Consider the following 15,682-nt stretch of genomic DNA (forward strand, 5'->3'; position numbering starts at 1 on the left):
AGGTGTGCTGCAGTCTGATATTGTGGCCATGATGGAACACTTTTGTGTTTGTTGCGCACTCTTTGTTGCGCACACTACACGGGAAAATGCATCTCCATGAGAACATGTTTTAATAATAGTACAATATTTGAAGTACAGCACTTTTTATAATTTTAACAACTCACCAGGGGTCACACAGGGAATAAGTGGAACACTCATTCTTTATGTGCACACTGCATGTGCACATAAAGTAAGTGCATTGATAACATCATAAAATGATTTTTCCAGAACAACGTTTGGAATATCTATTGGAATATTTATGTCCGGCATCTTCCGAGTATGTGCTCAAAGTTTTACAAAAGTTTTTCATTGTACTTCAGTCATTTTATTTTTCAGAGTCACTGCAGTGCAGAACAATTTCTCTCGTGTTTCTGTGTTTCCTGCACTGCAAGTTAAATTCCAGTAAAAGATTGTAATGATTACAAGACTTGTATTATTATTATTAAATGAACGTTAACATGATGAGGAATCCAGAGCTATGTCTAATTGTATGTCAGTTGAATTACAGTGTAGATATTTTTTCTACACTGGCGGTTTTTACAAATATCAGTGGAATTGTGAAAGACATTGAAAGATATAAGGTTGTTTTCAAAGAGCTCATATCTTAGCATCCATCCTTTACATTACTGCCATCTTGTGGCTTGCTATTGTCTTTGCAACCAGAATTAACACTAAAAATGGCGCCAATGGAATTTCTTTTAACCCTACCATGTCATCAAAGTAGCAAAAGAGGGCAACAAATGTCTTTTTTAAAAACTGACCAATATGATTTGGTATGAAAAGCGTACTTCAGACTGAGAGTATGAGAAATAAAAATGGGGAGGAACTGACCACTGTAACAAACATGGAAAATTATTTCGTTTTAAGAATAGCATAGTATGAAGTCTGTAGGTTTTACTACTGTGAAATATAATGCCAAAGAAAGAGCCATAAAAATCTAGGTAAGCAACAGGAAAGTCAGTAACCAGAACTCAATGGATGGATGTAGCTTCCAGATCTGAATAGTGAATGTGTTTTTTTCTAATGACCAACAGTGGGCATCGATTCTGGTTTCGCAGGTTGTGTACTGTATGACGTCAAGAGATAGTTTCCTGATAACTGGCTCTGTTGCTGGTGTTACCTCTTATTGAATGGGACATTAATTTTATTTTGTAAATTATAATATTTATTTGATGTCACAAAGATGGCTAAACCAGAGTACATTCACTGGCTAATGGTGGTCAACAAGTACAAGTACCTCGGGCTGTGGGTGGACAATAAACTGGACTGGTCATGCAACACAGAGCACCTGTATAAAAAAGCCCAAAGCCGACTGTACTTCCTCAGGAGGCTGAGGTCTTTTAACATCTGCAGGAAGCTCCTGAGGATGTTTTACCAGTCGGTGGTTGCTGGAGTACTTTTCTATGCTGTGGTGTGCTGGGGGAGCAGCACAGCAAAGAAGGACTCATCCAGGCTGGAGAAACTGATCAGGAGGGCTAGCTCTGTGGTCGGCATGAAGCTGGACACTCTGGTGACAGTGGCAGAGAAAAGGACACTAAAGAAACTGATGGACATTATGAACAATGCTGGGCATCCTCTGCACACGGCCATAAACAACCAGAAGAGTCTGTTCAGTGACAGGTTGCTTCTCCCAAAGACAAGAACTAACAGACTTAAAAACTCCTTTGTCCCACACGCCATCAAACTGTTTAACTCCTCTCTGGAGGGGAGAGGGAGGGGAAACAGGAGGACAAAGGAGGGGGGAACAACTAAGCTGTAGTGCCTCTTCACCTCACTGTACAATACCTTGTGCAATACTTTTTGTAAATAGTCAACAGTGCAATAGACTCAATACTTGAAATGTGCAATTCACTTGTATTTTTATTTTTTATTCCTATTTATTCTATTTATCCCCTTTGTATATTTTATTTATATTTGTTTCTGTATTTATATGTGTGTGTGTGTGTGTGTGTGTGTGTGTGTGTGTGTGTGTGTGTGTGTGTGTGTGTGTGTGTGTGTGTGTGTGTGTGTGTGTGTATATATATATATATATATATATATAACAATTCTGTAACTGTAACTTCGGTCGTTGCTGTGCTTTTTTTGGAAATCGAATTTCCCAGAGGAACCCACCCGAGGGATTAATAAAGTTCTATCTTATCTTATCTTATCTCTCTAATGGCTTGTCAGCCATGAAGAACAAAGAGCATGAGGTGTCACACTGAGATCAAGTCCATTTTCAGAAAACCAACTAGCTTCACAACAGGACTTCCCCAACTTAGGGTAATATCACAGGGATGACAGAACTCTTTTAAACACAGACTCACTGGTTAAAGGATTGACTAATAAATCCTTCTGTCTTACAACCACAGGAATCTCCCCCTGCTGGCCTTTATCCTGGCTTAAGGCATTTGATGGTTTCGCTTTTCTGGCAAGAAGATACATCAATATCTTCCACGGTTTACACATACTTTTAAGTGGTTTGGAATACAAAAATTAATAGTTTGGATGTTGGGATATTTTAAATACATGAAAAAAAAGTATTTTAACACAAATATACTTTTATTATGAAATGCTCATTTCTTATCCGTCGGACGACCTGCTTGAAAAATATCATTTCCGGTGTGTGCGTGAGAGGCGGAACAAGCGGCCCTACAGAGGGAACAAAGGACGGTTAAGTGAATTGCTGTATGTTGTTCCCAGCATGCGTGTATATATAAATATATGCACGTATTTATATTTTTAAAAGTGTCACTGTTGCATTTTGTAACTTCGGGGAAGAAGCGGGAAAACATTTTCATGTGCCAGAGGAAACTTGGGCTGGTTGATTAATTGATGTTGGTTGATAGCGGGAGCTGGTGACTTCTTCGTTAACCTAGCTTTAACAGCAAGGCTTATACTGACGTCGCTTAAGCGTTTTGCTCTTTAAAAGTGTCACATAGTTTTGAATGAAAGCATATTCGTGTTTGCTTACTTTTATTGTTTGGACCTAGAGCCATTAAATTCGATGGATAACTCGTACGAATATGGGACAAAGAGGTTTTGGTGTCGGCGAGTTTAGCTAGTAGGCCTTGTAAGCTAATGCTAACCCAGTCAGCCATTGTTGTTGTTATCCGCTCATTTACCGGTGCTTTTTTCTTCTTCCTCGTTCTACGCCAAAACTACAAAGTGGACTGTAGTTGAGTTCCTTTCTCTTTATGTTTCCCTCTTCAGCTTAACCAGCATGAAAATAGCCTCCATTCCATAGGCCGCTCCTCAGCTGCGATGTCAAGTAAGTAAATAAATCAGTCATTGATATCCTTTATATGCCAACACCTGTCTCATTCTATGGTTCATATATATATGCGACCAGTACACTGGGGAAAATATGTAGGAATACTATTTCATTAAGTAAGGGACTCAGATAACATAAAGCACATTTTTGTGCTGTTTTTGCACATAGGATGCCGTCATGCAGAATTTTAAGCTTTAGGTTGCCATGCTTCATAGTGTCATGCTGTCTAGATCGGTGGACTTTTCAATAAAAACAATATTGAAGAGTGTGTACAGTTGCACTATTTCTCATAGAATCAGATTTGTGTCCTATATGTACTATCTGCCTCTTTAGTCAGTTCCTCGTGTTTTGTATAGACTCAAAGTCAACTGATTCAAACTGGAGATAGTGATGGTAGCCTTTGTTCTGCTCTGCGGTCACATTGAGTTTGACGTTGCAGTGAAATGAGGACTCTGGACTTGAGATGCAGAACACAGTGGTGGAGTTTGAAAATGTACAACTGACAGTTAAGACCCAGAAGAGCATCAGAGTAACACTCAGGACCAGCACAGGCTGGTCGATAAAGTGAAATGCTACAGATCTAGTTTTTTGGCATTAATGGAAATGTAAAAATAAGGAATTGTCTATGGCTGAAAACTGAAAGTAATACTGAATTGCAAAATGTACCTGGGTGACAGCAGCAGTCAGTTGGATTACCTCATATAGAAGTGCATCTCTTTTCAGACATTCATGATGCAGAGGAGTGAAAAATGGGGCTGAAGTACTTTCACAGTAGACAGTTAGGAAGAACCCTCACTGTTCACACTCAAGTGGTATTATTGTCAGGCAAAAGTAAACAGCAGGGAAAACATGTCATTTGTACAGAGCAGGTATGCAAGGATTGACTAACATTTTTTTCTTTTTCTCTTTTTTTTTTTTTTTAAACTTTGAACAGAACGACCATCCTACGCTCCTCCCCCTCCCCCTGCCCCAACAACAGTAAGTGTCCCACTTTTAGCACCAGTCTTAGTGTTCATGGTTTAGCAGCCAAGGGCCATGTTATTTTTTTGCTTCTTTTCTTTGTTACTTTCCTTTAAATCTTTAATGTGTGAACGTGCCAAGGTTGCCACAAACCTTGTTCTTCAGTTCTCTATCATCGCTTTCACCCCTTTTTCCTGTCATGCCACACGTTTTTTTTTTTAGGTCTTGCACCAAAGGTGTTTGAGATTACTGATGGGGATCAAGTTAGTTTGTTATTTGACTGAAGAGCTTTGCAGAATCTACCTTGGCTGATGTTATTAGTAGACATATGTGAAGTAACAGAATACATGCTTGTTTTGATGCTTTTCATTTCCTTACATTCAGATGCAGTGCAAAGCACTGTGTAGAGCTGAAATCTGCTGATACACACTCAGTTAAATAAGTTTTTGTTGTGCACTAATTCTTAATGCCATCCAGTTGCCTTTTTTGCCTTGCATGATAAGATCATGGAACAAACAAATCAAAAAGTCAACATATATATATCTATATATACATGTATTTTCATGTTTCCCCCTCCTTTTCACTTATTTATGTTTATCCCTCTTCCTCCTCTTGTGTGTGAGCCATTTCTCATTCGTGTTTTGTCTCATTTGTCTTCCATCAGCAAATGCCTTCCACCCCAGGGTTTGTGGGCTACAACCCTTACAGCCATCTGGCCTACAACAACCTCCGACTGGGAGGGAGCTCCGGAGGCTCCAGCAGGGTAATGAATTGATGGAGCGATTTGAAAAACAAATTAAATGTAACAGAAAGTGTAAAGCACAAGTAAATGTTTTGGATTGAATAAAGGGCCCAGGTATGAGAAGAATGATAGGATTGTAAGAAAGGCTTAGACTGTATATTGAAGTGGGGAAACTGAATATATGACTTGCAGCTTTAAAGAGCTTCAGTTGCGTGCATAAATGTGTGTTGAAAAAACAAATTAATGCATTAAAAAAAAAAGTAAGATGTGATGTCAGTTGGAACGTAACATTTGATGACAGCTCTGCTTTTGGAAAAAAATATAAACGGAATAAGATTTATTTTCATATTGACCTGTGGGGGGGGAATAAAACGTTTTCAATGTGACCAATCCGGCCTCAACAGTTTCTGCACTGCAGTTAGCAGTAATCAAGTCAGATAGAAAGTAGATCTGCTCTTGTCGGACTAGAACACAAGCCTTCCTGTGGGTGTGCATGGTGGCATAGGCAAAACACTACCTTTGTGGTGAATGTGTTCCTTTATTGTTTGAATTATCTTCAAAAGATGTTTTGCCCTTGCCAAATTAGCCAAACGTTGCTAGTTCTTTCAGCACAACCTAAAACCGAATCTGAGATAACTTGTATCACAACAGTAGTTGCCAACCTTTTGTTAAACAAGGTTTTTTCCTTCAGGCTCTGAGTGCACTTGCATAAAACAAGATATATTACAGCAGAACAAAACACCGAGAAAGCAATGCTACAGGAAACTGTTCACTTTGAAAATTTATTTATTTTCCCACTCATTGTGCACTCAGTCAGTGGTGCTGTTTTCTAACATTAACACACATCAGAGCTGGCAGCTTGATTTGTTCACACGTAATCCTCTAGAATTCCAATCCCAAAATAAAGACAATGTTGGAATTTCATTTTTTTTGTAACAAAACCAAAGTGAACAGCCAAAACAAAAAAAAACATTTTCTGCATCACCAGTTAGGGGGTGATAGTAATGTAAATGAGCAGCCTGTGAAACATCTAAACATCATTTGCCTTACAGAGATGCTCTGAAACACTTAAAGCCATTCTTTGGCTTGTAGAACATCTTAACACATCAAAATTGTTTTTATCTGACTGTATGAAAGCATTAAGGAACATTTCAGTATTGTGTATTGTCATGTTTACATTCACATCTGTTGTTTTACCTTTTCCACAAACCATATCAGATCATAATCAGCAGATGTTTTATGATAGTTTTTGTTTTTTCTGTTCACTCTCTAAACCTGGCCCTTGTTTGTTTGTTTCCCTTTGGCTTCATACCTTCCATCTCTCCATTCATACTTTTTCCTCCTTCTTCTTTGTGCCCCCTCTCTCCTTCTTTCCACAGAACTCCTCGGGCATCACCGTCCCAAAGCCTCCCAAACCACCAGACAAGCCACTGATGCCATACATGCGGTACAGCCGGAAGGTAAGCAGGAAGGTAAGACACCCATCCACGGTGTCTGCTTTTACTGCTTGTCCTCCCATCCCCCTGAAAAGCTGGCAGGGGTTTGAGGGTGGGAAACAGCCAAGCCATGACGCCTCACCACCACCTCAGCCACCTAGTGGAGGCTCTCCACTTTGTTTCCGTTGACTCACAGTAGCCTTCTGTGTTTGTCAACATGCAAAATTGCTACATCTCCATATGTTTCCTCTTACGGGGATAATCTGTCCCTGGCACTCTATTTTTCCCCCTTATAGGCTCATCTCTTGCCTGCTTTTCTCTAGTTTCAGAGCTGTAATTTTAACACTGTATGCTCAAAAACAAAATGTGATCTAAAGGATCCTGCATTTAGAAAAAAATTGAATTCCATATATAAGTGAATATTTTCCATCATGCCTTCTTGCAGCACTTAAGTAGTTATGCTTTTCCTTACTAATAATTTCATCCACTGTTTCTTACCTCTGTACTTTGCTTCCCGTATTTCCTTTGTATTGTAACAGTCAATGTCATTTGATCCTGCCTCTGTGTGTGTGTGTGTGTGTGTGTGTGTGTGTGTGTGTGTTTTGATGTGAATATGAAAGGTATGGGACCAAGTAAAGGCCTCCAACCCAGACCTAAAGCTGTGGGAGATTGGAAAGATTATTGGGGGCATGTGGAGGGACCTGAGTGATGAAGAGAAGCAGGACTACCTTAATGAGTACGAGGCTGAGAAGGTAAGGAGGAGCAAGAGTCTAAGGCTACGTTCACACTGCAGGCGAAAGCGCATCAAATCCGACTTTTTTGACCCTATGCAACCCATATCCTATCATGGTATGCTAGCGTGAACAGCACAAATCCGATCTGGGTCACTTTCGTATGTGGTACTGAATCCGATACATATCTGATGTTTTAGAAAGCGACTGTTGTTTGAATGGTCATGTCACATTAAATCCGCCTTTTGCATCACTGACACAAGACAGACGCCAATTATCAGCGCCGGAGACGTGCCCGAGAAGACATCGTGAATGCTTCCTGGTCATCCAGTGTAGATGTTAGTGAAACTGTTTGGAAGTCAACGTTGGAGAAACTTGAACATTTTGTTTGTACTGTATAATCTGCAGATTCTGACAGAAATCTGCAACTATCCTTTGAAGCACCGCTCCTCTCTAAAACAGCAATAAGGGTCATCATTAGGCCATATGTAAATAACAAAATAACTTTATAACTTAAAGCAAAATTGGGAAACGTAAAGTCCGAAGCAAGTCTTTATGTTAAGGGCCATCAGTCAAACAATACTGTTTGGTCTGGGTCTAAACAGCGCGCGTTGTGTGTGACATCTTCTTTTGCGCATGCGGGCCGCTTTGAGGGTTCACACTAGAGCACGTTTGCTGTCACATTTTATTTGTAGTGTGAACAAGCAGACAAGAAAATCGGAACTGAGCATTAAGACCTGCAGTGTGAACGTAGCCTAAATTTCTTTTGTAAGTAACCCGTTGCTCTTGGATACCTTCTTTACATGTTGGCAGTTCAACAGCAGTTGTAGAAGTGACAACTAAAGAATCCCTGCATTGAAAAATAAGAAATGATCAGAGTTGTTTTAAAGGGCTTGTTTTCTTTTCCTGTCCCTCTTCCTCTTAGATTGAGTACAATGATTCTTTGAAGGCCTACCACAACTCACCTGCCTACTTGGCCTACATCAACGCCAAGAACCGGGCTGAGGCGGCAATGGAGGAGGAGAGCAGGCAGAGGCAGTCACGTATGGACAAAGGAGAGCCGTACATGAGCATTCAGCCTGCTGAAGATCCTGATGGTAGGTTAATTATGAAGCTATCTATGATTTTTAATCATGGCTTCACAATGTAATGTAATGCGCTTAAAATAAACACTGACCTGTCTGTCTGTCCTCGTCATGGTTCTGCCCATCTTGTCTTTTCGCTCCACCTAGATTATGATGATGGTTTCTCAGTGAAGCACACAGCAGCAGCTCGCTTCCAGAGAAACCACCGGCTCATTAGTGACATCCTCAGTGAGATTGTGGTGCCCGACGTCCGCTCTGTGGTCACCACAGCCCGCATGCAGGTCCTCAAGAGGCAGGTTCAGTCTCTTATGGTGCACCAGGTATGTTAGCAGGACATTTTTGCTTCCATTTTGTTACTTTGTTTTTTAGCTTGTAAAGCTAATGTGGTGTTAATATTACTCAAACTGACTTCAAAAGCATTGTTTACACTTTAATATAAATGTGCATTCCTCAAATGGGATTGGCTTCCTTGTGACAAGATTTTTGCTTACAACCAAAAGTAGTTGCACTAGTTTTATAAACTGTTTCACATTTAAAAGGAAGGATCTATTCCTGCTGATTGATTGCTTGTGATTTCAGAGGAAACTTGAAGCTGAACTTCTTCAGATCGAGGACCGCCATCAAGACAAGAAAAGACGTTTTCTGGAGACCACTGACTCATTCAATACTGAGCTGAAGCGGGTAAAGCAGCACTGTTTATTTACCTAGAGAGAGCTGAGTGTGTAGGAAGGAAGAGCTTTATTTCTAGATGACTAAATATCCCTTTAGATAGAAATTTGTCACCACAGACTGTTGTGTTGTAAGTGTAGGCCTACTACTTTCCCTTTGCCTTCAGTCTTATGACATTTGCAACTTTTTAAATTCATTTTGTTTAATTGAGTCTTGTGTGTTTCCAGCTGTGCAGTCAGAAGGTGGAAGTGGATATGGAGAAACTAGCAGCAGAGATGGCTGCCGCTGAAGAGGCAGCAAGGCGCCGGGCAGAGGAGCGGGAGCGGGAGGCCGCTGAGCAGGCAGAGAAAGCTGCTCAACAGCAACAGGAGGCTGCTGGAAACAAAGCTGCAGAGAAGAGCAGCACTAATGCTAGCCCCACCTCAGGGACCAAGGAGGAGGACAAACCTACACCAATGGAGACAGGTACCAGTAGGGGGGGACACAAAGACATACACAGGGGGGTGGGGAGGGTGTCTGGTTGGTGAGTCTATCCTTGGGTGCTTCATTCTGCAAGCCAAATATCCTTGGGAAAAATACAATCCCCAAGATTCATCCATCAATGTGTGAGAATTTTTGAAAATATTTAAATATAGATGGAAAGTGCTTGTGTGAATAAGGCATGTTGGATAAAACGCTTTAAATCTTAAAACTTGTTTGGATTTAAGTACAATCATAATCCACCTGATAGCCACTGGGTTGATGGAGGAGTCGTTCAAAGCAGTTTCACTGTATATACAGTGGGGCAAAAAAGTATTTAGTCAGCCACCGATTGTGCAAGTTCCCCCACCTAAAATGATGACAGAGGTCAGTAATTTGCACCAGAGGTACACTTCAACTGTGAGAGACAGAATGTGAAAAAAAAAAAATCCATGAATCCACATGGTAGGATTTGTAAAGAATTTATTCGTAAATTAGGGTGGAAAATAAGTATTTGGTCACCTCAAACAAGGAAAATCTCTGGCTCTCACAGACCTGTAACGTCTTCTGTAAGAAGCTTTTCTGTCCCCCACTTGTTACCTGTATGAATGGCACCTGTTTGAACTCATCATCTGTATAAAAGACACCTGTCCACAGCCTCAAACAGTCAGACTCCAAACTCCGCCATGGCCAAGACCAAAGAGCTTTCGAAGGACACCAGGAAAAGTATTGTAGACCTGCACCAGACTGGGAAGAGTGAATCTACAATAGGCAAGCAGCTTGGTGTGAAAAAATCAACTGTGGGAGCAATCATCAGAAAATGGAAGACATACAAGACCACTGATAATCTCCCTCGATCTGGGGCTCCACGCAAGATCTCATCCCGTGGGGTCAAAATGATCATGAGAACGGTGAGCAAAGATCCCAGAACCACACGGGGGGACCTGGTGAATGACCTGCAGAGAGCTGGGACCAAAGTAACAAAGGTCACCATCAGTAACACACTACAACGGCAGGGAATCAAATCCCGCAGTGCCAGACGTGTTCCGCTGCTGAAGCCAGTGCATGTCCAGGCCCATTTGAAGTTTGCCAGAGAGCACATGGATGATACAGCAGAGGATTGGGAGAATGTCATGTGGTCAGATGAAACCAAAGTAGAACTTTTTGGTATAAACTCAACTCGTCGTGTTTGGAGGAAGACGAATACTGAGTTGCATCCCAAGAACACCATACCTACTGTGAAGCATGGGGGTGGAAACATCATGCTATGGGGCTGTTTTTCTGCCAAGGGGACAGGACGACTGATCCGTGTTAAGGACAGAATGAATGGGGCCATGTATCGTGAGATTTTGAGCCAAAACCTCCTTCCATCAGTGAGAGCTTTGAAGATGAAACGAGGCTGGGTCTTCCAACATGACAATGATCCAAAGCACACCGCCCGGGCAACAAAGGAGTGGCTCCGTAAGAAGCATTTGAAAGTCCTGGAGTGGCCTAGCCAGTCTCCAGACCTCAACCCCATAGAAAATCTGTGGCGGGAGTTGAAAGTCCGTGTTGCTCGGCGACAGCCCCAAAACATCACTGCTCTCGAGAAGATCTGCATGGAGGAATGGGCCAAAATACCAGCTACTGTGTGTTAGGGCTGCTCGATTATGGCAAAAATGATAATCACGATTATTTTCACTGAAATTGAGATCTTGATTATTTGACGATATTTATTTAACCCTTTAAGACCTACTATAGAACCAAGTCCACCAGAGCTTATATTATTTTTTTACATGCTGTAGTGCCATTTGTGGGAGCATTTCAAGTTGCTATACATCAATACAACTGTTATAGCCCATATTTTAATAATATGTATGCATTAAGTCCATAGTAATTACATAAATTGCAAAAAAGTGCAATAAACTACAAAAAAAATTGAAAATCGCTTTTGTTTTGTTTACATATATTTCTACTTGGAGAAATTTAAGAGGTTTATCCCTCAAAACTTTAAATACAATAAAGTTGCAAAAAATAGTTTCCCACCACAGGAAATTTATTTTGAGTGTCTTCATAGTTTTATTTTGGAGATACAGCAATTTTTATATACTGCAGGAAAAACAAAAAACAATCCTATGATGCAAATTTGCAAAGAAAACAGCATGTGCATCATTTCACTGTGGGAAGTGTTATGAACAGCTGATAGGATCGGCAAAGCGTGTTTCTGGAATATTATGTTTTTGTTCCTGCAAGCGCTTTTTATGCAATTTTTGCAAAGCTATATGTGGAACGAAACCGTGACCGAGGACAAGCTGATGGCATAAGATGTAAGTACAACTCCTCCGGTTTCATATGCAAAACAAATTATTGCGCTAGCTTACACGGTTCAGGTTCTACAGGGATTTAACAATAGTTACGCAAAACGGAGCGTGCTGCTCTGACCGGCTTTAAAGGGTTAACAATGACTTTAAAAAAATAATATAAAATAGTGTGCAACACCACTGAAGTTCACTGAAGCTTCCCTCGGGTCCTCTTAATCAGCGGTCTTCAACCTTTTTTGCGCCACGGACCGGTTTATGCCCGACAATATTTTCACGGACCGGCCTTTAAGGTGTCGCGGATAAATGAGGGAGGGGCTAATAATCGGCTCAGTCATTTTTAATGATCGTTGAAAGCCCAGATCGTAATCGTGATTAAAATTCGATTAATTGAGCAGCCCTACTGTGTGTGCAAACCTGGTAAAGACCTATAGTAAACGTTTGACCTCTGTTATTGCCAACAAAGGTTATGTTACAAAGTATTGAGTTGTATTTTTGTTATTGACCAAATACTTATTTTCCACCCTAATTTACGAATAAATTCTTTACAAATCCTACCATGTGGATTCATGGATTTTTTTTTTTTTTTTTCACATTCTGTCTCTCACAGTTGAAGTGTACCTCTGGTGCAAATTACTGACCCCTGTCATCATTTTAGGTGGGGGAACTTGCACAATCGCTGGCTGACTAAATACTTTTTTGCCCCACTGTAGATAGGTTTGGTCAGTGGAGTTAATTTTTTTCTTTAACTGTTTTATTAATTTTGCAGAGCTCACAAGTAGCAATGAACATTTAAATCAGATTTACTGGGACGTTACCCAGTTATGACTCCGCACCTTTGATGTGTACTATAATGCCTTCATTATTTGTATTGACTGAATTGTGGGACCAACAGAATGAATGAAAAGGCTTTTTTAATTACTCCAAATTGTAAATGTTGCTAATGGCTAACATGGCTGTCAGCTTATTACTAATAGTTAAACAGCTAGCTAATGTGCTGCATGATAGGTTAACATTTATGAAAACTGTTTAGTACGTAGATGTTGTTGACACAATACTTCTACTGACCTCTCAAAGTGCTTTAGTGCTTGTACAGTGCTTTGAGGTGACTGTTGTTTTCGATTTCGATAAAACTGGATTGGATTGAAACTGCTGTAAATGTCAGGTACAGCTACTATTACTTTAGTTTTAGTTGAGTTTTAGCAACATCTCAAGTAAAATTAATCAAAACTGAGCAGAGTTTAGTGGACACAGCATTAAACATCGTTTATACAAATATTGCACTTTTAAGAGTGGTTTAATTCTATTCTTCATTATTCAGGTTTTAAATGTCAATGACATGTGTCTTTAAAGACGGCTTATTTTTTAAATCAGATGTGTTTATACCAAATCTGCATCCATTCCTTTCTTTAGATGAGGCCGCACCTGCAGAGCCGCTTTCAGACCCCCAGGTGGCTCCACCACCACCACCATCTGATACTTCATCGTCTTCCTCTGATAAAGCAACACCTCCCCCTGAGCTCCCCAGGGAGAGCAGTACTCCCAACAGCAGTGCCCCCAGTGATGATGGGGGCAGCAGCAACAGCATGCCTCCTCCACCCTCAGACATCCCACCTGGAGCAGCAGCATCAGGCTCATTCCCAGACCCACCTGTAGGCCAAGAAGCCAACCTCAGTACAGCTAATCCTAATGAGGCCGCAGCACCAGCCCCTCCCTCAGAAGAAGCAACCCCTCCACCACCACCACCACCACCACTACTGACCCCCAGTCAGAGCAGCCAGCAGTACGATATGTAGTAGTGCTGCCTGTACAGTGATGGGTGTAGATGTCCTCCTGGTGCTGCAGCTCTCCCTCTCTGGATGGAGCAGCAGTGTTGTAGTGATGCAGAAGAAGTGGCTCTGTAACAGCTGAGAAATACTGATTGGTTGAGAGGTGTAAAAGTAAAGTCAATACAAAAAAAAATAGTGCGAGAGTGACGTAGATTTTCATCATCCAGCTTCATGTAGCTGCACCAAACGCAGGGAAAGTAGGATTTCCTTTAAAGCTCTGTATGCCTCCTGTAACTTTACTCAGCATGCCTGGTCTGATAATCTGACTTAATTGAAACGTCACCAAAGAGTACAACACCTGGCCCTCTTTGAGTTTGTGCTCCAGGCACTGTGAGAGCATTTCCTCTTTTCTAATCAGGTCACTTGATGTTATTTTTTTTTAAAGTAATCAGATACACACTCAGAAATAGGATAACACAGGGCTGTGAAACAACTGCTCAGCACAAACCGCACCACCGAGTCTGAAAGTCCGTTTACTTTTATCATCAGGGTTTGTATCCCCAGCACTGAGGTCAGAAGTGAATCAATCTGTTAGTGAGACTGTTTTCTTCTTCTTTTTTTTCTCTCTTTTTTTTTTTTAAGACTATAAAAAGGTTTAACAAAAACAAACCTGAATCACGACTGACTTCAGAGTGAAACGGCTTCAGATGAACGAGAAAAAGCAGCCACGTGCCCCTTATGGTTCAAATAAACACCTGAGATGAGGCTTACTGTATAGACAGGATGTGGTTGAAACACACACATCTGCATGCATTAAGCACATTAACAACCAGTCACAACATTGAAACCACCTCCCTGCTGTTGTCCACTTCATTACTGCAGTGTGAGTGTATCTATGATGTTGTGGTGCTGCAGCGGCTGAGCTTGTTGGTATGCAGCAGCGAGTAGGTGAATCTCAACAACCAGATGAAGGCTGGTAGCCAAGTTTTCCCAGCACAACTGTGATGATCATCAGAGGTTTCAATGCTGTGGCTGTTACGCTCCATGTTTGTTTGTTTATTTTTTGGACCACTGCAGAGTTTTATTTTGCGATTCATTTTGAGAAACCTGACATATGTTAAAGGGCCAGCTCTGACAAAAGGACCTCAATATTTTCGGCTCTCACTTATTGAAAAACCTCAATTTTCTAGATAAATTTCATTTGCAGAACTACTACTGTTACTTTTTTGTCTTTTGTGATTTAGTGAACCTTATTAAACGAGTGTAATCCAGGGCAACCTTGGTAATTTGTACTCTTGAATCAGATGCCATTTTAACACACACCCTTGTAAAGTCAGCATCAATTGATTTTTCCATATTCTGCATGTTTGGCTATGTACTAACCTTACCCATGTATGAATCTGAGTGCAGGTCTTGTATAGCTGGAGATGAGGAAAATTAAAGTTCAATACAAAACGCATGAAGATCCCAGCAAATAAATAATGATGGGATCATCTCCAGGGTATTTTTAAAAAATCTGAATAACATGTCTTGCTTTGAGTGTAAAACATTAACTTGGATATTTGTTCCCCTGTATTGAAGTCTAAGTAGAAAGAACTGACACTTGTACTCAGTTAATTTAATTTTTGCTCATTTAACCTGTAAAAGCTTCTCTGTGAGGCGAGGCTTTTGTTTAGACCACAGATTCCTGCTGGCACTACATGCATCTAACTTCACCAGAGAAATGCACAGGTAACCTCACTTATGCATTCAAAGGACTGTTTTCTTACTTGGACTGTTTTTTGGTAGTATGCCTGTCTTTTTTTTCTTTTTTTTTTGCATTTTTCTTTTCTACTGTCTGAACTTGTTGACCCAAATAAAGATGATTTGTCTTTCTGCTACACCTGGTTTTTTTTTGTATTTTTGTTTTTTTTGTTTGTCTCCCGAAAGTAAGACTGGATAAGGAGGTTAGTGACAATTTCACTCTCGGAGAAAGATGTTAAGAGTGAGCCAGTGGGTTTTGCTAAGAGGAGGGCTCAGCAACTGATATAATCTGGTACCGAAAGCATATACAGGTCCTTCTCAAATAATTAGCATATCATGAAAAGGTTCTCTAAACGTGCTATTAACCTAATCCTCTGAATCAACGAATTAACTCTAAACACCTGCAAAAGATTCCGGAGGCTTTTAAAAACTCCTAGCCTGGTTCATTACTCAAAACCGCAATCATGGGTAATCATGCCGACCTGACTGCTCTCCAGAA

The 15,682-nt window shown here is 40.7% G+C and overlaps 1 protein-coding gene across 2 annotated transcripts; it reads left to right on the top strand.

Moving 5' to 3' along the window:
• Positions 1 to 2,636: 2,636 nt before the first annotated feature.
• Positions 2,637 to 15,320, top strand: LOC146670905 (SWI/SNF-related matrix-associated actin-dependent regulator of chromatin subfamily E member 1-like). 2 transcript variants are annotated; one of them, XM_085403013.1, is made up of 11 exons: positions 2,637 to 2,706; positions 3,232 to 3,289; positions 4,227 to 4,270; positions 4,917 to 5,015; positions 6,374 to 6,466; positions 7,051 to 7,182; positions 8,087 to 8,258; positions 8,394 to 8,566; positions 8,826 to 8,927; positions 9,143 to 9,380; positions 13,085 to 15,320. In XM_085403013.1, the coding sequence occupies exons 2-11, from the start codon at positions 3,283 to 3,285 to the stop codon at positions 13,465 to 13,467; spliced, it is 1,443 nt and encodes a 480-aa protein (XP_085259139.1). In that variant the 5' UTR covers positions 2,637 to 2,706; positions 3,232 to 3,282; the 3' UTR covers positions 13,468 to 15,320. The 2 variants fall into 2 exon arrangements, with proteins under 2 accessions (XP_085259139.1, XP_085259140.1); XM_085403014.1 differs by having other exon boundaries at positions 6,374 to 6,454.
• Positions 15,321 to 15,682: the final 362 nt, after the last annotated feature.

Source organism: Rhamphochromis longiceps, linkage group LG4 (genome assembly GCF_057381845.1).
Source record: "Rhamphochromis longiceps isolate RC_006_pf linkage group LG4, R_longiceps_female_GT1.1, whole genome shotgun sequence".
Classification (NCBI taxonomy): domain Eukaryota; kingdom Metazoa; phylum Chordata; class Actinopteri; order Cichliformes; family Cichlidae; genus Rhamphochromis; species Rhamphochromis longiceps.